This window comes from Nycticebus coucang, chromosome 10, assembly GCF_027406575.1.
Source record: "Nycticebus coucang isolate mNycCou1 chromosome 10, mNycCou1.pri, whole genome shotgun sequence".
Classification (NCBI taxonomy): domain Eukaryota; kingdom Metazoa; phylum Chordata; class Mammalia; order Primates; family Lorisidae; genus Nycticebus; species Nycticebus coucang.
The window spans coordinates 8432919-8455617 of NC_069789.1; the positions used below are offsets into that span (position 1 = coordinate 8432919).

General features: G+C 36.4%; 1 protein-coding gene across 3 annotated transcripts in view; it reads left to right on the forward strand.

The window, feature by feature from the left end:
* The window catches only part of AHCTF1 (AT-hook containing transcription factor 1), an 85796-nt gene that overhangs the window by 32870 nt on the left and 30227 nt on the right, over positions 1 to 22699 (forward strand). For all 3 annotated transcript variants that reach the window (XM_053606746.1, XM_053606744.1, XM_053606745.1), the window contains exons 8-21: positions 534 to 684; positions 3799 to 3931; positions 4039 to 4220; positions 4617 to 4678; positions 5953 to 6081; positions 10352 to 10442; positions 11398 to 11487; positions 13807 to 13947; positions 14531 to 14635; positions 15335 to 15428; positions 16995 to 17118; positions 17256 to 17312; positions 18141 to 18287; positions 19883 to 20070. In XM_053606746.1, coding sequence (XP_053462721.1) covers positions 534 to 684; positions 3799 to 3931; positions 4039 to 4220; positions 4617 to 4678; positions 5953 to 6081; positions 10352 to 10442; positions 11398 to 11487; positions 13807 to 13947; positions 14531 to 14635; positions 15335 to 15428; positions 16995 to 17118; positions 17256 to 17312; positions 18141 to 18287; positions 19883 to 20070 — 1694 coding nt within the window. The remainder of the gene's footprint in view (positions 1 to 533; positions 685 to 3798; positions 3932 to 4038; positions 4221 to 4616; positions 4679 to 5952; positions 6082 to 10351; positions 10443 to 11397; positions 11488 to 13806; positions 13948 to 14530; positions 14636 to 15334; positions 15429 to 16994; positions 17119 to 17255; positions 17313 to 18140; positions 18288 to 19882; positions 20071 to 22699) is intronic.

Genomic DNA, 22699 nt, shown 5'->3' on the forward strand with positions numbered 1-22699 from the left:
TGAATTATGTATGACATTTTTGAGATCATGCATTTTTCTTGGGATAGACTCATAGCCTTTTGTCATTCTTCAAGGGATCAATAAACAAAAAAAAAAAAAGCTTAAGCGCTATTCTAGAACAAGAATTTCAGTAAGAACACAGGAATAGGTTTGCTGGCATGAAGTATGTGCATATGTAAATTTGGTGGTTATTCCAGTTTACACTCCAGCTGTTAGTGCATTAGAGTTCCCGTGTTTGATAACAACTTTAGAAGGTTGGTTAGTAATTATTTTTGGGAGACTAAACCTAACTTAAATTTGTGTTTGAAATTGTGTAAAAATTTAGAGCCCTTTTAAGTGATTTGTTCTGTTGATCTAAATTTTTCTATTTCTTTGTATTGTTTGAAGAAAATCTTTAAATTTGGAGAACATTTGATTTTTATGTTTTTGTTTTATTTATGTTTTTTACTGGTGATACCTTTTCCAGGTATTTAATTTTAGAATGACCTTTTGCTTTGAATCCTATTAAGATTTATGTACATTTTATGATACAGGGTTTGGAGTACTGTGAAGAAAGATACACACTGGACCTGACAGATGGCATGTTTCCTTTAAGGGGACAGACAAGTAACACCAAATTATTGGGATGCCAGAGTATAGAGAAATTTCGATCTCATGGTGACAGGGAAGAAGGCATGAGTGAAGGTTGGTTAAAAGTACTCTGTCATGTGAAGCCTTGATTTATCTTAAGATTCATGCCAGGTATTGGTTTCTAGAGTTCATACTGCTGGTAGTTAAAAAGAATTAGAATACTAATTAAGGAATTTATTGAGGTCTGTATGAGATACTTGTATTTATTGCTCTCTAGATTGGTATGTAGAACTCAAGAATTGAGTAGATTAGGGCAATGACGGACCCTTTTACTTTAATCCAGCTGTCACAGTCTTAACTAATGCAACTAGTTTTGTTTTGCTTTTTTTTTTGAGACAGATTCTCACTATGTGGCCCTCGGTAGATAGAGTGCATGGCATCATAGCTCACAGCAACCTCCAGCTCTTGGGCTTAAGCAATTCTCCTGCCTTCGCCTCCCAAGGAGCTGGGACTACACGTGCCCGCCACAATGCCTGGCCATTTTGTTGTTGTGCAGTTGTCATCATTGTTTAACTGGCCTGGGGCGGGTTTGAACCCACCATCCGTGGTGTACGAGGCTGGTGCCGTGACTGCTGTGCTACGGGCACTGAGCCTAATGCAACTAGTTTTTGAATGATGTTTTCCTTTGTGTATTTTTCTGATCATAAATGTCAAAAATGCCTTGATTGTTATGAATTTTTTCTGTCTTTAATAGTGTCATCCCTTCTTCCTGATAAAACATGCTGGCATAGTAAAAGTTGCATAGATGTTTGAATTCAACATTGATTCAAATTCCAGCCCTGTGTTGACCTGTGACAAATGAACATTTCAGAGTCTTGTTTCCCATCTGCAAATAGGATAATACAATTATATCTTTTGCAGAGGGTGAATATGAGGATTAAATGAGATAATGTGATATACTGATATCGTTTTAAGAATGCTCACCGGGGCCCGGGTTGCATTTGTGTTCTTATTGGAATTCTTCTTTTTTTGAGACAGAGTCTCACTATGTCGCTTTGGTGGAGTGCTGTGGCGTTACAGCTCACAGCATCCTCAAAGTCTTGGGCTTAAGTGATTCTCTTGTCTCAGCCTCCCAAGTAGTTGGGACTACAGGCACCCACCACAATGCCTTGCTGTTTCTTTGGTTGTAGATGTCATTGTTGTTTGGCGGGCCTGGGCTGGATTCAAACCCGCCAGCTCTGGTGTATGTGGCTGGCATCCTAGCCGCTGAGCTATAGGTGCTGAGCCTTGGAATTCATTCTTTTTTTTTTTTTTTTTTTTTTTTTTTGCAGTTTTTGGCCAGGGCTGGGTTTGAACCTGCCACCTCTGGCATATGGGGCTGGCGCCCTATTCCTTTGAGCCACAGGTGCCGCTCTGGAATTCATTTTTACAGTGAACTCATCTAGCCCAGAAATGCCCTCTGTCCTAGTTGCCACATCTATATTTGTGATTCAGTTTTCAGACCCAATTAAGCAGGTCAAAAACAGAATTTGTCATGAGCTCTGTTCTTATTCCCCATTTACATCTTCCTCTTTCTGTTTCCACTTTGTAGTGTCTCAGAGTTTTACTCTTTCCCTCTTGATATCCCTTACTCTGCTCTGTCTTTCCATTCCACAGCTACAATCCAAGTACTTACCTTTTTTGTTCTTACCACGTGACTAGATCAGTCCTTCTTAACCAAGGTTTCTGTAAAGAATTAAGCCTTAAAGCCCAAAGGCATCCATTTTAGGTAGTAAATTAACTTTTGTAGTACTAGTTTTATACCATCCTTGGAAGACTGTTCATTCAGTTCATTTCCTACTTTCTGCCTTCAGTAACTCTAAGTTGCTCAGGTGTTAACTGAAAACAAGGCAGGATAAATGTTTTGAGTACTTATAAATAGGGTCCTAAAACAGAAAACCAGTCAAGATACAAGTGAATGAATCTCTTCTTTTTGTGCAAATGATAGAAATCTTTTTTTTCCTTTTTTCAAATTTTAATAGACTTAAGGAGTATAAGTTAAATTCCATTACATGTATATATGGTATAGTGGTGAAGTCTGGGCTTTTAGGGCATTCATTGCCTCAGTAGAGTACGTTGTACCCTGTAGGCGACTTTTCCTCTTCTTATCTCCTCCCCTCTAGAGTCTCCAGTGTCCATTATATTACTCTTTTTCATAGCCACAGTTCAGGTCCCACTTTATAAGTGAGAGCTTGCAGCATTTATTTTTTTGAGTTACTGCACATAGTACAATGGCCTTCACTTCCACGTGAGTTGCTTCAAAAGGCATTATTTAATGATTCTTATCACTGAATATACCTACCACATTTTCTTTATCCATTCATGGGTTGATGGGCATCCAGGTTGATTTCATGTTTTTTCGATTGTGAATTATGCTGCCATAAACATGAGTATAGCGGTCTTTTTTGATAAAATGATTTATTTTCCTTTGGGTAGATATCCAGTAGTAACATTGTAGGATCGAGTGGTAGACCTACTTTTAGTTCTTCGCAAAATCTCCATACTGATGTCCATAGAAGTTGTACTAATTTACATTCCCACCAACAGGGTATAAGCGCTCTTTTTTTTACCACATGTGTTGTTTATTAACTTTTTTTTTTTTTTTGAGACGGTGTCTCACTTTGTTGCCCTTGGTAGAGTGCTGGGGCATCATAGCTCACAGCAACCTCAAACTCTTGGGCTCAAGTGATCCTCTTTGCCTCAGCCTCCCAAGTAGCTGGGACTATAGACACCTACCACAACACCTGGCTATTTTTAGAGAGACAGGGTCTCACTTTTGCTCAGGCTGGTCTCAAACTTCTGAGCTCCGGCAGCCTACCCACCTCCTCGGCCTCCCAGAGTGCTGAGATTACAGGCCTGAGCCACTGCCACTGTGTCCAGCCCTGGCTTTTTAACTTTATAATAATGACTGTTCTGATTGGAGTAAGATGGTATCTCATTGTGGTTTTAATTTGTATTTCCCTAGTGATTTGTGGTGTTGAGCATTTTTCCATGTTTATTGGCCATTTGTATATCTTTTGAAAAGTGCCTGTTCATGCCATTTACCCAGAAATATGTTTGACCAATCAAATGAAATATGATTAAACCTTTTAATTTAGGAGGAAAATCTTGCTATAATGTTATTAGGAGTAATTTACTTTGAGATTCTTTGTTTTATGTTTTTAAATTATCTTTTCTTTTTCCCCCCAGCTCTGTCTCCTGACACTAGTGTTTCAGTCTTTACCTGGCAAGTGAATATATACGGACAGGGAAAACCGTCCATGTATTTAGGACTTTTTGACATAAATCGTTGGTACCATGCACAAATGCCAGACTCATTAAGGTATGATTCATTCTTTTCTCTTTTTTCTCTCTCTTTTCTCTCTCCTTTTGATATTTGTATGCATAGCTGATTAATAACTTAGTGATGTTTTAAATTTTCTATTTTAGATCTGGAGAATATCTACACAATTGCTCTTACTTTGCTCTGTGGTCATTGGATTCTGTTGTAAATAGGATATCTCCACATTATATCTTGGACATATTAGTACATGAGAGAAGTTTAAGTCGAGGAGTTCCTCCTTCATATCCACCTCCTGAGCAGTTTTTTAATCCAAGTACTTATAATTTTGGTATGTATTTCCTTAACATTACCTTTTGAGAAAAGTAACATGCAAAAGTGTGTAGATGTGTATAGTTAACACATGTAGTGTTATCTGTTCACATCTTGCTATTGTTAAACATACAGATGACCTAGGAAATTAATTTGATATATGTACATGAGAAATTGAATATGTTTTACAAAGAAATTATCACCCATTTTGAATTCACTAGAAAAGATATTAACTATTTCGTAATTTGTAATAAGGTTTGTTATCCTCAGGATGAAAATACTTGGAAAAGTTTATTTTTAAGTTTATTATATAATTGGACAACTTGCCTACAGTGCTGTTATTTGGATAAATCTTATAGTATTAATGCCATTTTAAGTATGATATATAAATGAATTTTTAAAAATCTCTTTTTAGATGCCACTTGTTTGTTAAACTCAGGAGTTGTTCATATAACTTGTACCGGCTTTCAGAAGGAGGTGGGTAACAACTAGCAATGTGGACTAAATATTTCTTAATTGAACTGAATTCATACTTTGGAATACAGTTGATTCATGTAACTAAGGTTTACTTAGTGTTAATTATATAGACTATTGTTTCATCTTAAATGGTATCTTCTGCTAGGTTTATGAGATTAGTAGCTAGTAGCATCAGTTACTACTGAAAGCTGTCAGAGGAGGCATTAGGATATTAGGATGTTTTTAGTAGCTTCCTGTGGGTGTTAGCTACTTGAATCCCAAGGAAAAGAGTGAAGTATATCATTGCTTTATCACAATCGTTTTTATCCTTCCTCTTTATTCTCCTCAGAAAGCTTGTGAGGAATTTTGAGTAATGCAAAGAAAGTATCTAGCACAGTGGCATAGTGCCTGGCACAGAAAAAAAAAGTACATTGAAAAATACCTGGCTTGGTGCCCTGTAGCACACTGGCCATGATTCCAGCCACATATACCAAGGCTGGCAGGTTTGAACCCAACCCCAGGCCAACTAAACAACAATGGCAGCTGCAACAAAAAATAGCCGAGTGTTGTGGTGGGTGCCTATAGTCCCAGCTACTAGGGAGGCTGAGGCAAGAGAATCGCTTAATCCCAGGAGTTTGAGGTTGCTGTGAGCTGTGTGACATCATGAAACTCTGTCTCAAAAAAAGAAAAATACCTTTCTAGGGAAACATGATGCAGCAGACATTTTACTTGGTTATCAGCCAGATAAGGATAAATGCCATATTTATACTTAATATCATATCTCTTTACATCAGACAAAGAGGAAGCAACTGCAGGAGTGTTTACATGTGTGTGCATTCATATGTGTGTTTGTCAAGATGTTACCAAGTCTGTCTACTTTACAGAAGATAACAGGGTTACCATAAAAACATACCTAAAATACTTTTTTTTTTTTTTAATTGCTGAGGAATCATTGAGGGTACAATGAGCCAGGTTATACTGTTTGCGTTTGCTGGGTGAGGTCCCTCTATTAATAGTGTCCCATCCTCAAGAGGTGTGTCACACACCGTGGCCCTACACCTTCATCCCTAAAGCACCCTCATTAATAGTATTATTCATAGCTAGTAAACATTGGTTAGTGCAGTAATCTATAAACCTTTTTCCTTGCAAGGAAATGTGGTCTTTCATAATTTTCACTTGGTATCTTAGTTTTATTCAGATTTTAAGTGTAAAGTAGAAGTAATTTATTGATTATTTTTAATTTTGATGATTTGAATGGAATATTGATTTGTGTCTTATTAATTTATCTATTACAGACTTTGACTTTTTTAAAGAAATCAAGGCAGTCTCTGAATGAAATCATTCCTGATGGTTATAATCGATGTCTCATAGCTGGCCTTCTCTCACCAAGACTTATTGACATTCAGCCTTCCAGTTTAAGTCAAGTGAGATGATTTTTAACTGTATTGTTCCTTATTTGTTTAATTACATTATTGGCTTTCTGTTATATAAAAACATCTATTAGATAATTTCTACAAAGGGTGAAGTAGAAATGCCCACTCTGGATGATCAGTACTGTAGTCTTGGCTTTGGGTTAAAATTCATACTCGTAAGTAGCCCTTAATTTGGCTGCAGTTTCACTTAGAAGGATATATGACAAAAAATCATAACTGCCTTAAGCATTCATGAATAGAAGTCCTTATTGCAGGTTAGTGGCCATTGTCCAGTCCCTAGAGAGAACAGCTTAGGTGCAAGAGAAGGAGGCCACATTAGTGGAAATCCTCTGTAAATTTTGCAGTTTATAGCAACAAAGTATCATTCCGGGCATCAGCATCACTTGGGAACTTGTTAGAAATGCAAAGTGTTGGTTTAGTTTCTACCTTAGAGCTGCTAGATCTGAAAGTCTGGGGTAGAGCCCAACAGACTTTGTTTTTACATGCCCTCTGTGCTGGTGTAGTAGTTTTGAGAATCTTTGCTGTGTAATAACCAGTCTCTTGTGAAAGCCTAACTGAAATGTTCCTTCAACTAAAGACGTTGTCAGTTATATAGGAATTAGACTCAGTTATCAGTTATAGAAGCCAAAATCTTTAACGTCCTAATGGAAGTTAATGTGCACTCAACAATACTACTAGTCCCAATCAGGAGACATTCTTAGGATAAGCAGAGTTGCCTGGTGGCACAGTGAAATTCACATTTATTTTAACTCAGTATTTACTAGCAAAATGTGTTAGAAGAAAGTAAAACTCAGAGGAAGATTTATTAAAAGTATTTTTCCCCAAGTAGTGTTTAAGTTATTTAAATAATCATATAAGGAGTTGCTAATAAGAGACTTTTAAATATCAGATGAAATGTAAATATTATTGCTGATAGTTTAGCACTCAATATGTGGAATTTAATACTTAATTTCATAGAAATACTATTAACATCAGGAGCTCTCCCCCCCTTTTATATTATTGTAGTTCTCTTTAAGAATTTTCTTTTTATGGAACCTCATTAGGCAATTGTTGTCTGTCTAGAGTTGCTCTCCTAATAATTAGCCTTTTAAATTAATTTTTAATTTCTATGAGCTTTTTTATTCTTTTATTCTTTTTCAGAGTGTTCTTGTTTGTATGGATAAAATGTTATATATGTTTAAAGTTTTTGTTTTCTGCATTATCTCTGTTTTCTCCAGAGTCATATTTATTATTTTCATCTTCTTCATTCCAGTACCTATTCTCAAGTGATTAGTAGACTTTGTGTATATGTAAAGTCAGTCAGTAAAAGATTAATATGTTTTATATTGGCCAGGAATGGTGGCTCATCTGTGTAATCCTACTACTCTGGGAAGCTAAGGTAAGAGGATTGCTTGAGGTTAGGAGTTTGAGACCAGCTTGAGGAAAAGTGAGACCCTGTCTCTACCAAAAATGGAAAAAAATAACCGAGGGTGGTGGTATGTGCCTGCAGTCTGGCTACTAAGGAGGCTGAGGCAGGAGAATTGCTGGAGCCCAGGAGTTCAAGGTTGTAGTGACCTAGATCGTGCAATTGTACTCTAGCCCAGATGACAGACCAAGACTGTCTTAAAAAAAGTTTTATATTGACTGAACTTCATTGAGAGGTATACTGTACTTCAGCATGATAGGTTGGATGTGGAGCATTTCAGTGAGGAAACTCCAAATGCCACCCTTTTTTCTGAGGTCATTGAGTTTTTTTAGAAAAAAAGGCTGGCCTCCATGGTTCTTGGTTGCAGGGTAACAGAAAGGGGCTGTCTGTTACGTATACTAACTTTTAAACATGCTGTCCAATCCCTTGGTTTTGACCATACTTCCCCCCCACATGAGTTTCTAAAAACTAAGCTTAATAGGATCCTGAGAGCCAAACCAGTCTTTTTCTCTTCTGTAATTCACCTCTTTGGGAACTTTAGGGTATGGTTCTCTTGCTAAATCAGTCCCCTTTAGTCATGACTGTTCTTCAGAAATTTCGTTGAGCTGACTTATCCCATGATACCCTCTCTTTGTTTTATTTATACCTTTTTTAAAAAATTAAAAATTTTAAAATTATGGGTACTATACAGATAGTTGAGTTCTATCTGTAGGGTACATGTGATGTTTTGATACAAATATACAGTGTGAATGAATCAAATCAGGATAATTGGGGTATCCATTACCTCGGGCATTTATTGTTACTTTGTGTTAGGGACATTCCAATTCCACTCTTAATTAAAGCATACCCTGTTTATACTTTTACTCTTAATATTTTTATAGTCAAACATGTTTTATACCTTCTTGCTTATCATATTCCTAATACTTAATATGTTTCTTTACCATTTAAGATGTTAATTAATCTTTATGTTCAGTTTTGCCCACCAGACGATTAGTTCAGCTGTGCTATATCATTTATGAAATAGAAAATAGAATATCCTTTTCTCTTGCTGTTGAAATACCTCATTTATCATCTGTGTTCATAGTACTAGGTTCTATTTCTGGAATTTTATTATGTTCCGTTATTTCTATGCCCTTATACTATCTTGATATTGTAATCTTTTTATATAATTTTAAAATTTTATTGTTTTTTTTTTTGTATTATAAGATGATTTTATCCTATAAGTCAATTGAAATTCTTTTTGAAATTTTATTATATTTACTTTTAGGGAGATAGAGGGAGACAGGGTCTTACTCTGTTACCCAGGCTAGTGTTTAGTGGTGTCATCATAGCTCACAGCAACTTTAAACTCCTGGGCTCAAGCGATCCTCTTGCCTCTATCTCTCTGGTAACTGAGGAACAGGTGCATGCCACCACATCCCGATAATTTCTCTCATTTGTAGGGGGAGAGGGAGTCTTGGTCTTGCTCAGCTGGTCTTATAACAGTCCTGAGCAAGCTGGGTTCTAGCAGTTCTTCCATCTTGGCCTCCCAAAGTGCTAGGATTACAGGCATAAGCCACCACACCCAGACTATTATATACTCATGTTAATTTTGGGAAGAATTAACATTTTTATAATAATAAATTTTCCCATCCAAGACTAAATGGTCTTTCCATTTATTCAGGATTTGTTAATATATCAGTACAAGTTTAAAGATTTTTTCTTATGTGTTTGTTTCTATTTTTCTAAATATATTGCAGTTTTTAAAAAATATATTACAATTTTATTTTTTATGAGCAGAATACTGACTGGAGATTGCGAGAGGAATGTCTTACTGTGTTCTCAGACTGACTTTAACTTCAGAACCCAAACGATCCTCCTGCCTTGGCTTCCCAAAGTCTAGTGAGCCAGTCTACCCAGCCTAGAATCATGTTTTCCTGGTTCGGGGGAAGGAGGGCACTAATTACTATATTGTAGTTTTCTCAGTTCTTTTTTGAAAATCTTCGTTTGCTGTTATAATGAATGAAATTCATAGATTTCTTTTGTGTTAAGCCAGAATTAATTTTTAAAATAACTTTATTGAGATATATTTGATATACACACCATTAACCTATTTAAAGTGTACAGTTTATTAATTTTAATATATTCACCAAATTGTGTAACCATCACTACGTTCCATTCTGGAACATTTTTATTACTTCTTAAAAATCCCTTGTACCCATTCACATTCATTCTCTCCTGTTTTCCCCTCTTCTCCCAACTCTGAATAACCACTGATCTATTTTCTGTCATAGATTTATCTGTTCTAGAAATTTTATATAAGTGGAATCAAATAATATATAGTCTTTTGTGACTGGTCTTTTCTTCCATTTAGCCTGTTTTAAAAGGTTCATCTGTTAAAGCAAATATCAGTACTTCATCCCATTTTATGTTTGTATAATACTCTGTGTTACAGTTATACCATGTTTTGTTTATTTATAGTTTATTTGGGTTGTTTCCATTTTTCAGTATTATGAATAATGGTGCTATGAACCTTCATGCAAACTTTGTGTGAACATGGTATTTTCATTGCTGTTGGATATGTATCTAGGTTTGGAATTGCTGGGTCATATGGTAACTCTTCAACATGCTGAGAAACTGCCAGACTGTTAGCCCCAGCGTATGTACCATTTTACATTCCAACCAGCAACGGCTATGAGGGTTCCATTTTTTCTACATCTTCTCCAATGCTTATAATTGTCTCTCTTTTTTATTTTAGCCATCTTAGTGGTCATAATGATTTTTTCAGTCTTTAAATTTTTTTATTCTGCATAGAACTTGCTGCCTGTAATTTCATATAATCTTTCTGTTTCTCTCCTTTTTTAATTCATGGTTTAGGAAGAACAGTTACAAGCTATATTGTCAGCAGCAATTCACACAAGTTCCCTGGGACTTTTAACTGGTTGTATCAAAAGATGGATAACAGAAGGTAAGCTTCTGATTTTTAACAATTAAAATGTTTTATATATTTTAAATGATCAATTCACTGTTGACTGGTTGTTTTCAGTAAAACTTTTTATTTTAAGGTATTTGTAGGTTTATGTGCAGTTGTAAGGCATAGACCTCTTTTCCACCCAATAGTATATTCTGACGCACTCCAGTGTGTCACAGTGGAGCCCTCATGTTGCTTTTTATAGCCATACCTACTTCCCTCAACTCCAGCCCCCACCCCCCGGCAACCACTAGTCTCTTCTCTAATTTTATCATTTTAAACATGTTAATAAATGAAATTAGACAGTACATAACCTTTGGGATTAACTTTTTATACTCAGCTAACTTCTCTAGGGATTCAACCAAACTGCGGTGTGTATCAGTCTTACTCATTGCACACACGGTCTCGTTGTGAACCAGTTGAAAATAAGATATTATGCTTCTTTATTCATAAATATTTCAGTATTATTTTCTTCTAAGAAAAAGATACCCACTTACAAAAGCACTTGGGGATTATAAAAAAAAAAAATCAAAATTAACCCTGATATCTAACCTAGAGACCTTATTGAAATCTTGCCAATTGTTCCAGTAATATCCTTTGTAGCCATTTTTTGAGAGTTCAGAATCATGCCTTTAAATCTTTCTTGTACAATTTCTAAGTTAACTTTTAAAATCTTTATATGATAAGGGTATGTTATTTTGTATACTCTTTGAATTTTGTGTATGTTGATCCTTCCTCACAATTAGATTCAGGTTTTACATTTTTGATTGTGGTACTACCTAAAAGTGATACACTCCAAAGGGTACATTTATATCAGTTTGTCTTCATTAAATGTTAACTTTGTCCACTGGGTATGGGTGCTGTTTGCTAGGTTTTTTTTACTGAAAAGTGACTAGTCTTTTATGTGTGTAGTTAAGAATCATTTATTATTTGTTTCATATCAATAAATAAGAACAACCAAATTCTGCTACCAATTTGCGCTTTGTTCTTCAATGGACATGGAATAAAGTGGTTCTCACCAAAGAGGAGTTCGACAGACTGTGTAAGTATTATAAATCTAGATTTAGGGCATAATTAATATTAAAAAATGAATCTCGAAGCTTAAGTACACAGTAATGTTTTAATCATTATGAAACTGTAAACTTTTAAAGTTTGCAAAAGTGTCAGAAGAGGGCAGCACCTGTGGCTCAGTGAGTAGGGCGCCGGCCCCATATGCCGAGGGTGGCGGGTTCAAACCCAGCCCCAGCTAAACTGCAACAAAAAAATAGCCGGGCGTTGTGGCGGGCGCCTGTAGTCCCAGCTGCTCGGGAGGGTGAGGCAAGAGAATCGCGTAAGCCCAAGAGTTAGAGGTTGCTGTGAGCCGTGTGACGCCATGGCACTCTACCCGAGAGCGATACAGCGAGACTGTGTCTCTACAAAAAAAAAAAAGTGTCAGAAGAAAACTTTATTTTTTTACATTAAAGTGACAAAAGTAATTTTTGACCCAGATTTTGCAACAAATGGGCAATATGCTAATATGCACAGAGTAGATTTTAGCATTATACTGTATCTTTTGGTTTTAGGAGTTTAATTTGTGAAATGGTGTTAATGGAATAAGTTGAATATGCTAGTAAACCCCAGAAGCTCCTCTACTTAACTTATTTTTTGTTTTAAAATATTGATAGAAGTTGAGTGCAGTGGTTTACACCTGTGATCCTGGCACTTTGGGAGGCCAACTTTGAGATAGCCTGGAAAACATAGTGAGACTCTGTCTCTTAAAAAAAACCTAAATATTGATAGAAACAATGCCGTTGAATGGCAGAGTAAAAGCGTGGTACTATGTCCTCCACCCATAGATGTCACCATTTTTCTTCTTGACTGTCTTGCTAATCTGTTGTACACTTTTAAGTTTTGAGCTGTCTTAAATATTAACCTGTTGTGTTCAGTTAGTCCAAAAATAAAGTTAAAAATACCGTTAATTCGAAATATAATGGCTCCATAAATGAAAGTTAAATTTTATTTAGATGTATGCGTTTCACTTTCTTTTTTTTTTTGTAGCGACAGTCTCACTGTACCGCCCTTGGTAGAGTGCCGTGGCCTCACATGGCTCACAGCAACCTCTAACTCTTGGGCTTAGGCGATTCTCTTGCCTCAGCCTCGCAAGTAGCTGGGACTACAGGCGCCCGCCACAACGCCCAGCTATTTTTTTGTTGCAGTTTGGCCAGGGCTGGGTTTGAACCCGCCACCCTCGGCATATGGGGCCAGTGCCCTATTCACTGATCCACAGGCGTCGCCCGCATTTCACTTACTTCTTTTGTATGATAATGAACAAATGGACTTTTGAAGACATTTGTCTATCAATAGCTTTTAACGCTTAAGTTATTCTTAGTGGAAGATTTAAAATTTGATAGGCAGATGTGGAATTATAGTACTTTTAGGCTTATAGTATTTATGAAACTATAAATGTGAAATAATTTTAAGTATTTCAGTAATCAGTAAAGTTTAAGTCTAGAAGAAACCTAGGTAATTCAGGATTAGGATAAAAATTATTTATTTTTTAAGAAGAAAAGGTTTGAGGCCAGGCGTGGTGGCTCATGCCTGTAAAATCCTAGCACTCTGGGAGGCTGAGTTGGGTAGATTGCTTGAGTTCGGGAGTTCAAGATCAGCCTGAGCAAGACCCCCCCCCCTCTAAAAATAGCTGGGCATTGTGGCAGGTACCTATAGTCCCAGCTACTAAGGAGGCTAAGTCAAAGAGGATCACTTGAGCCCAAGATTTGGAGGTTGCTGTGAGTAATGACACCATAGTACTTTACCAGGGGCAACAAAGTGAAACTGTCTCAAAAAACCAAAAGGTTTACTGGAGCTGATTATATGTGTTTTATTTAAAAAAATTAAACAATTTATTAATTGGATGCTATTAGGTTTTGAGCATAATGTGGCATTTCAGAGTTGAACTTGGTAGCTGACTTGAGCTTTGTTATTGGTTACTGGAATTTTTTTAAAAACCTTTAAGAATAATTAAAATACATGTTTAAAATAATTAAAATAAGTGTTTTAAGTGTATATAATTAAGACAATTTCTTTCTAGGCCAATAACGAATGATTTAATTACACTAATAAAGTATATCTCTGTCTTTTGCTGTAAAGGGGTTAGGCTCTAGGTCTTCATTGAGTTCAAATTCTCTTGACTCTTGATATTTTTATATTCAAAGTACCTTTTATGTTTCTTGAGGGTATTTGCCATTTCTAGCATGTCTTTAAACTTCATAATGTATAGAATAATTCTTTTGAGTAATAGGAATTTGAGAAATTTGCATTTGTAATTCTAATTCATTTCAGATTTGCTGTATGGAAACTAATCTTTTTATTTTATTCTTGAAAGGTACACCATTATTTGATGGTTCGTGTCGTTTCATCGATCCACAAACTATACAGTCTATCCAGCAGTGCTATTTGCTTCTTAGCAACCTACATACAGTCATAAGCTGTTTTGCAACAGAGGCTCAGGAGATCACTGAGAGAGGTGTGCTCTTTGTTTTATACAGACGAGTGTTTTATTTAGAATTTTGCTTTTTGACTTAGAGAAAGGAATAAGATTTTTATGTCCCAAATGAGTCATTATATAAAAAGGACTTTAGTTTTTTAATGAAAAGCTACAGAATGTTGGTAGATGTTGTGCTGTGGGCTCATGCTTAAATGAGCTTGGGAAATTCTGGAGTTAAAAGTTAATGATTGTTAAGATTTGCATACTTCCAGTAGAATTTCAAGTTGTTAAATCTTATAGTTTTATTCAAGGAAGTCATTATCCTTTTTTTCTGTTCTATAGTTTCAACAAAACATATTACACTAGTTTGTACTGATATATGAATGTGACTTTGAAGTTAGCTAAATTAAAGTATAGCTATAAGGGAAGCATGTTTACCTGGAATGTCTCCTTTAGTGACTTATTTTAGGATTTCGGACCCAAATAAAAATGTAAGCTAATTTTTTTTCATTATATTTAAATACTATTAAAAATCACTAAGAAGTTAGTTTTTAAAAACTGTTGAGCATCTTTTCATTTATGGTTGATAAATGAGTAATCAACTCATGTTAACTCTTTATAGGGCTGGTGGAATTACGCAATAAATACACAGTTTCTCACCTCATCTGTCAATATGCACAAGTGGTTCTTTGGTTCTCTCATTCTGGACTTTTACCAGAAGGCTTAGGTAAAATTTACTTAATTTATAACATTAATTGAAACATTATTAAAACTTTATAATTTTGATGTTGTGTTCTGATGCTTCAGGTTTCTTTTCTTCCACCTCGCTTAGGTTTTCTTCCACACGTACCTTCAGTTGTGTTCCTTTCTACTTTGTATCTTCAGTGCTTCACCCGTTACCTAATTTATAGGTGTTCAATACTTGTTTATTGTATTGAATAACAGAAGGAAAGCACATTTGAGAAAACGTGATTCTTGAAAATGGGTTCAGCAGTATCACTCTGGAACTATGTATGGTTTTTATAACCCAATCTGCTGATTTCTTTTCTTTTTTTTTTTTTTAAGAATTCTCTTAAAGTGGTTACTAACAAACATTATTTGTCAACAATTAAATATCTACTTTTATGTAATGATTCTAGCACCAAGAATTAGAAAATTCTCAGTACTGACTTTTACTATGTTTGTGCCTAAGAAATAAAATGACAGTTTTAAGCCATTGTCCTTGTTACAGACTTTCATGAGAATGTTTTCTCACTTGTGTATCTATAAATAAAAGGATGTGTAGTATTCTTTGCATTAAATTTAGCAAGCCTACAGATTAAACAGTATTAGAAAATTACAGTAAAATATCATTCTGCGTAACGTTGTTATTAAGATATTTTGGAATTATTACTTGCTTTTTCCCGAACTCTTAAAAAAAATCTAGATGACGCTGTTCAGTTGTCAAGGTTATACTACAGCTATCCTGTAATTCAGAACTACTATACCAGTCGTCGACAGAAGTGTGAGCGTTTATCAAGGTATTGTACATCCAAACCTTCAAAACACATTTTAGAAACTTTCTGTAAGAAGTCAAACTCCCTCAGGTAGAACAGAATTCATCATGTTACAAAATGATTAAATGAGTGGAATTCTTCAAGTAAAATATCAGAATTTGTTACTAGTATTACTATGTTATAATAGTTGTATTATTTGCCCTGACCTAATGGTATAAAACTATTTACAATGACCTAATGGTATAAAACTATTTATTAGGGGAGAGCCTAATACCTAATTAGGTGGTTTTTTTTTTTCCTGAGAATTCTTATTCAGAAAAAGCCTAGAAGCTATTTTTCATCAAAAAAGCATAAATATATCACATTACAGTTATTTTACATTCTTTCCATTAGCAAACACTTAAGCCACCTTTGTTGTTCTTGTTTCTTTCTTTTTTTTTTTTTAATTTTTTTTTTTTTTGTAGAGACAGAGTCTCACTTTATGGCCCTCGGTAGAGTGCCGTGGCCTCACACAGCTCACAGCAACCTCCAACTCCTGGGCTTAAGCGATTCTCCCGCCTCAGCCTCCCGAGTAGCTGGGACTACAGGCACCCGCCACAACGCCCGGCTATCTTGTTTCTTTCTTTAAAAAAAAAAAAACACACATTAATAGCCTGGTTGGTTTCTTTGAAATAAAGAAGTAATAGAAGAAAGTAGTATTTAGAGATTTGGCTCTACTTCTGTAATTAAATATCCTTTTTCTTCAAGTTGTCATGACAATTGTAGAACAGCAGATAATGTTTAAAATAATGATTCTTAAACCATGATTCCTAGTTTCTTACATCAGAATCACCTGGGAATCAGTACGTTAAAGGCTGTGTCAGCTATATAATTCTGATGCATGGCAAATTTTGGAAACTAGTGCTTTATGATAACTAATCTAGGATCGTGAACATGAATTTGAGAAATTGATTAGGTGTATTTTAAAACCTAGATCTTTTTATTTCCTAAGTGTATGTCCTTGGGCAGATTTATTAAGCTTTCTAATCCTATTTTTCCATTAAGTTATACACTTTAAAACTAATTTTGCAGCAGTAGTAACTGCTGTTAATAATCAATAAAGAGGGCGGCGCCTGTGGCTCAAGGAGTAGGGCACCGGTCCCATATGCCAGAGGTGGTGGGTTCAAACCCAGCCCCGGCCAAAAAAATAATAATCAATAAGGAAATAGACAGGAACAGTATGTACTAAACCACATTGTAGGTGCTCAGTATTTTTTTAAATGATGAAACAAACTATCTCTTTGACTTTGGACTATAGTATTTATACTGCACAAGGCTGTCATACTCTGAAAATTTGCCAAAAATGGTGAAAAACAGAATAGTTTCAGGTATTTGGCTGGCTAGACCACATTCTGCCCTGAGACCTGACCTTGACTTTCTGGCTTGCTGATGACTGAACTTGAGGCAACTTCAGGATTTATCTCCTTGATGTCTGGAGTTCTCATGACGCTAAATGGTGTCCAGTTCTCAAATCACTTCTAAGAGTTTGGTGATTGTTGTTTTGATAGTAATTAATACAGATATTACATCTTAATTTTTCTCTTATTGCAGAGGGAAGTGGAACCCTGATTGCTTGATGATTGATGGAATGGTTTCACTGTTAGGAGATCGAGTTGAGAAGTTGTGGAAACGGGATGAAGGAGGCACAGGAAAATATCCTCCTCCTAGTCTACACGTAAGTTTGCAGTAGTGTGCTATCGCTTAAGAGAGTCTGTAAACCTGGGGAGGGAATAGATGCTTAGCTGTATCAAACTTGGGAAAGACACATGAATGACTGTATAAAATATACTGAAGCATTTGTTTCTTTTACAGGCACTGTTTGACATATACCTATTAGACAACATTTCTGAAACAAGCAAACATTCTGTTGTATCCTTTAAAATTTCACCAACTATTCCTATGTTATCAAAATCATAAAATTTCAGAGCAGTAGAAATCTCATATAATTAATCTAATCTTAATTTCAAAGTTGATTTTTTTTTTTTTTTCTTTGAGAGTTCTTGACCCAGGATCTGTCGATTGGGTTCTGATGGCCTGTGATTAAACTAAAAATGTATGTGTTTATGTAAAGCTGTATAAAATCTTACATGTACATGTATATGTATGTAAAAACTATGGTTAATCTAAGAGCAAAATTTTTTTATGTTTATCTAGGGGTAGCATTCTTGGCTTTTATCAGATTCTTAGATGTATCTAAGTCACTTGAAATAGTTGGCTCTAAAATATTGCTGGCAAGTAGTCATTCTCAATGTGTGCTAAAAATCAGTGTATTATAAGTCAGGTCATAGTACCTTAGGCATTGAGTCCTGTCACCTTTCTGATTAAATTTTTCTGCTAATGTTAGCTTTTTAGTCTAAAATGAGTAGTTGCAATAATTTGCAAGTGGATGATGTGTTTTCTGAATAACTTGTCATACAGCTTTGTTGCTTAAATTTGCCAAGCTGCTAACTCCACGAAGAAAGGATGCCTTAGTTTCTCCTTTGTGGTGGTGGTAATACAATATTGAGAATGAATGAAGTTAGTAAAGAACTGGCTGTACCCACATTTTATAAAACTATACTGAATATTCATGAAGACTTTCTGAACACTAAAAACAAAGTCAAGCCTCTTCTGCTACATTCTGTTGCTACTTATTCTAAATACACATGTAGGACTTTTTTCATTGTTGTTTATTGTCCTTAATCCTCTTTCATGAAGACTATTTATTTGCTACTCGATATTATGTATTCCTTTCCAAACAAAACAGAAACTGCTATTGAATCTTTTCCAACTGCATTTGCCGTTTCTTGGGGCCAGGTTAAACTTATTCAAGGGTTTTGGCTGATAGATCATAATGACTATGAGGTAAGTCTGTTAGTTCACCTAGAAGGTAAGCTTTTGTAAATTAATAGAATTTTAGAAACTCTGCGTAAGTAGTTTTAAATTGATATTGAAGATGTGATAAAATCTACTTCTAGAGGTAATTTTAAAAAGACTCAGTTTAACCATTACCTTCACCAAACACTGTCCTAGGCAGCAAGACTACAAAGATAACAGTTCAGGACCCCAGGTTCCTTACTGTCTACAGAAGGAAATGAACTAATGAACAGTTCTGAACACTGCAAATTTAGACATGTTCAAAGTGTTGGGTGAACCATAGAAGTCAAGATTTGGCATTGATAAATATAACTGGTGATGAAAAGATATTATATAACAAGGTCTCAAAGGTTTGAGCCTTCTGATAAGGTGGGGTTTTTGTTTTTTTATTCTTTAAAATAAAATACATCTTAGCACTTTAGGAGGCAGAGCCAGGTGGATTGAGACCTGAGCTCAGGAGTTTGAGAACAGCCTGAGCAAGAGTGAGACCCATGTTTGCACTAGAGATAGAAAAACTAGCTGGGCATTGTGGCAGCTGCTTGTAGTCCCAGCCACTGGAACCGAGGCAAGAGGAGCTCTTGAGCCCAAGAGTTTGAGGTTGCTGTGAGCTGTGATGCCACGGTACTATACCAAGGGTGACAAAATGAGATTCTGTCTCAAAAAGTATAAAAAAACAAGTCATTCCTGGGTTTCTGCAGGAGGTTGGATCAAGGATTCCTGAAGGTAACAAAATTCATGGATGCTCGGTCTTTACTTAACGTGGCACACTATTGAAACATATCCTAAGTACATCCTCCTGTATACGGTCAGCTCTCCATGTCCATGGGTTCTACATCCATGTATTCAACTAACCACAGATCAAAATATTCAGGGGAAAAAATACATCTATACTGAACATATATGGACTTTTTCCTTATCATTTCCTAAGTGCTGCAGTATAACTATTTACATGGTAGTTACATTTTATTGGGTATTTTAAGTAATCTAGAGACGATTTAAAGTATATGGAAGGTTGCATGTATGTTATATGCAAATACTATGCCATTTTACATCAAAGACTTGCATATCCTTGGGTTTTTATATCCCCTGGGAGGTCCTGGAAGCTAGGTCCCTGTAGATACTGAAGAATGGCTATACTTGAACTCATCTCAAGATTACTTATAATACCTAATGAAATTTAAATACTGTATAATAGTTGTCAATAGTTGTTTTATTTCCCCCACAGATAGTCTTGCTTTGTTGCCCAGACTGAAGTGGAGTGGTGCAATTATAGCTCACTATAGCCTCGAGTTCCTGGGCTCTTAAGTGGCTCTCCTGCTTCAGCTTTCCAATTAGCTGGGATTATAAGTGCATATTACCACACCCAGTTAATTTTTCTTATTTTTATAGAAGCAGGGATCTCACTACATTGTTCAGGCTGGTCTCCAACTCAGCATAATTATTCCTCTTGTCTCAGCCTCCCAGAGTGCTGGAATTAAAGGCATGAGTTGCTGCACTTAGCCTTTGCCTATCTTTTTTAAAGGATAGCTACTTTGTCTATACGTAAAGGATTACATTTAGCACTTTTCATGTTATTTTTGCAGAGTGGTTTGGATCTTCTGTGTCACCCAGCTACTGCAAAACCTATGTCATGGCAACATTCAAAGATTATTCAGGCCTTCATGAGTCAAGGTGAACACAGACAAGCCCTTAGATATATTCAAACAATGAAGCCAGCAGTGTCCAGTAATAGTGATGTTATCCTTCACGTCACTGTTTTGCTTTTTAATAGGTAAGTATGTCTTTTGAAAATGTACACTCTTGGGCGGCGCCTGTGGCTCAGTCGGTAAGGTGCTGGCCCCATATACCGAGGGTGGCGGGTTCAAACCCGGCCCCGGCTGAACTGCAAACAAAAAACAGCTGGGCGTTGTGGCGGGTGCCTGTAGTCCCAGCTACTCTGGAGGCTGAGGCAAGAGAATCGCTTAAGCCCAGGAGTTGGAGGTTGCTGTGAGCTGTGTGATGCCACGGGACTGTACCGAGGGCCATAAAGTGAGACTCTGTCTCTACAAAAAAAAAAAAGTGTACACTCTTGATCATTTGTTAATAAAATTGATGTAATAAATTGATGAAATAGTAACAGTATACAGTTGATCTTTGAATAAAACTGGTTTGAACTGCAGTGGTCCATATAATACTTAGATTTTTTTCAATAAACATAGTCAGCCCTCTGTTTTGGTGGATTCCACATGTGCAACCAAACGTGGTGGAGCCCATGTATATGGACAGCCAGTGTTTCATGTTCACCTATTCCATAGGGCTGACGTCAGGACTTCGGCATGCAAGGATTTGGGAACCTGAAAGGTCCTAGAATCAATGCCAGTGAGGATGCTGAGGGACTGTATAGTATTTTACTTCTATTGTGTTACTTAATGTTCGTATGCTTATTGACCATTCAGTGTTAAGAAAACCACACACCACCTTTTAGAAATAGAATAAAAGTAGAAATACCTTGAGTAAAAGGGGGGCCGCCCCAATTGATTGGCAGTTGTACCTACTGCTGATCGACAACATTGGCAGTCTTCTGCATGGACAATTGAGGGCTGAATATGCTGGAAAGGAGGAATAAAAAGAGTTGACAAATGGCATTCTTTGATGATTTATATTCATTATTGGTCCTCTAATATTTTTGTTAATATTGTTCGATCATTCCAGTTCTTTACATTTGAATTTTGTTATTTCATTTGCTGTTACATTCTCATAGTAAATCTTGAAGCATATTTTTCTTTTTTTTTTTTGAGCAACCCATCTACCACACCCTCCGTAGTAGCTAGGATTATAGGTGCATGCCACCCTGCCTTGCTAATGTTTTTTTTTTTTTTTTTTTTTGAGAGGTGAAGTCTCACTGTGTTTCCCAGGCTGGTTGCCAATTGCCTTAGGTGATCCTTCTGCATTGGCCACTCAAACTGATGGAATTATATGCATGATCCATCCCATCAGCCTAAGGATATGTTTGAATGGTATAAGAAAATAATCAGATTTCATGTCTTAGTACTTTAAGTGGATTTGAGTGAGTTATCTCTTTGTCTTTTTCCCCCCTTTGGTAGTATTTAATTATGATGTATTTGCCATTTGTATTATAGCAGGACAGGTTGAGTGTGGTGACTCATGCCTATAATCACGTCACTTTGGGAGGCCAAGGTAGGAGGATTACTTGAGCCTAGGAATTTGAGGCTGTAGTAAGCTATGATTATGCCACTGCACTCCTGTGTGGACAACAGAGTGGGACCTCATCTCTATAAAAAATTTAAAAAATATATCAACACATACTGCTATAATTTCTCACCTGTAGAATAATTGTGACAAGTCAGTTAACATGATTAGAAATATGGTGGTCTGTTTATTTTCTGTTTTCTCCTTAACTAAGTTTAGTTAGAGAAATTGCTGGGACCTGAAATTTCTTACTAGATTGTAACTAGGTGCAGTTGTCACTGTAGTTTAGCTGGCCTGGGCCAGGTTGAAACCTGCCAGCTTTGCGCTATGTGGCTGGCTCCATAACTGTTGTGCTACAGGTGCTGAGCCTATCTTTCTGCTTCTTTAACAATTGGGTGCTGGTAGCTTTTCACTTTTATAAGCCTTTTTATGAATGTACATCATAGCTATGGCTTGGCTTTTGTGCTTGCAAATTAACCGTGATGTACTATATAATGATAGACTTGAGACACTGAACTGTTAACATTGATTATTCAGTCTTAGCATCATAAAAGTACAAAAGAGCCGGAAAGTACATTTGTATAGGCATAATTATTGTCTTCATTGTTTTCTTCTTTTTTTTTTTTTTGTAGAGACAGAGTCTCACTTTATGGCCCTTGGTAGAGTGCCGTGGCCTCACACAGCTCACAGCAACCTCCAGCTCCTGGGCTTAAGTGATTCTCTTGCCTCAGCCTCTCGAGTAGCTGGGACTACAGGCGCCCGCCACAACGCCCGGCTATTTTTTGTTGTTGTTGTTGTTGTTGCAGTTTGGCCGGGGCTGGGTTTGAACCCGCCACCCTCGGCATATGGGGCCGGCGCCCTACTCACTGAGCCACAGGCGCCGCCCCTTTCGTTTTCTTCTTTATGTGAGTTTATTCTGCTGTGTCTTTTTTTTTTTTTTTTTCTTTTGGAAACTGAATATTACTCTATTGCCCAGGCTAGAGTGCCATGGTGTCAGCCTAGTTCACAGCAACCTCAAACTGCTGGGTTCAAGTGAGCTTCCTGAGTAGCTGAGACTATAGGCACATGCCACAATGCCCAGCTAATTTTTCTTTTCTTTTCTTTTTTTTTAATGAGATACAGTCTTGCTCTTGCTCAGGGCTAGTCTTAATCTCCTGAACTCAAGATATTCCCCTACCTTGGCCTCCCAGAGTGCTAGGATTATAGGTGTG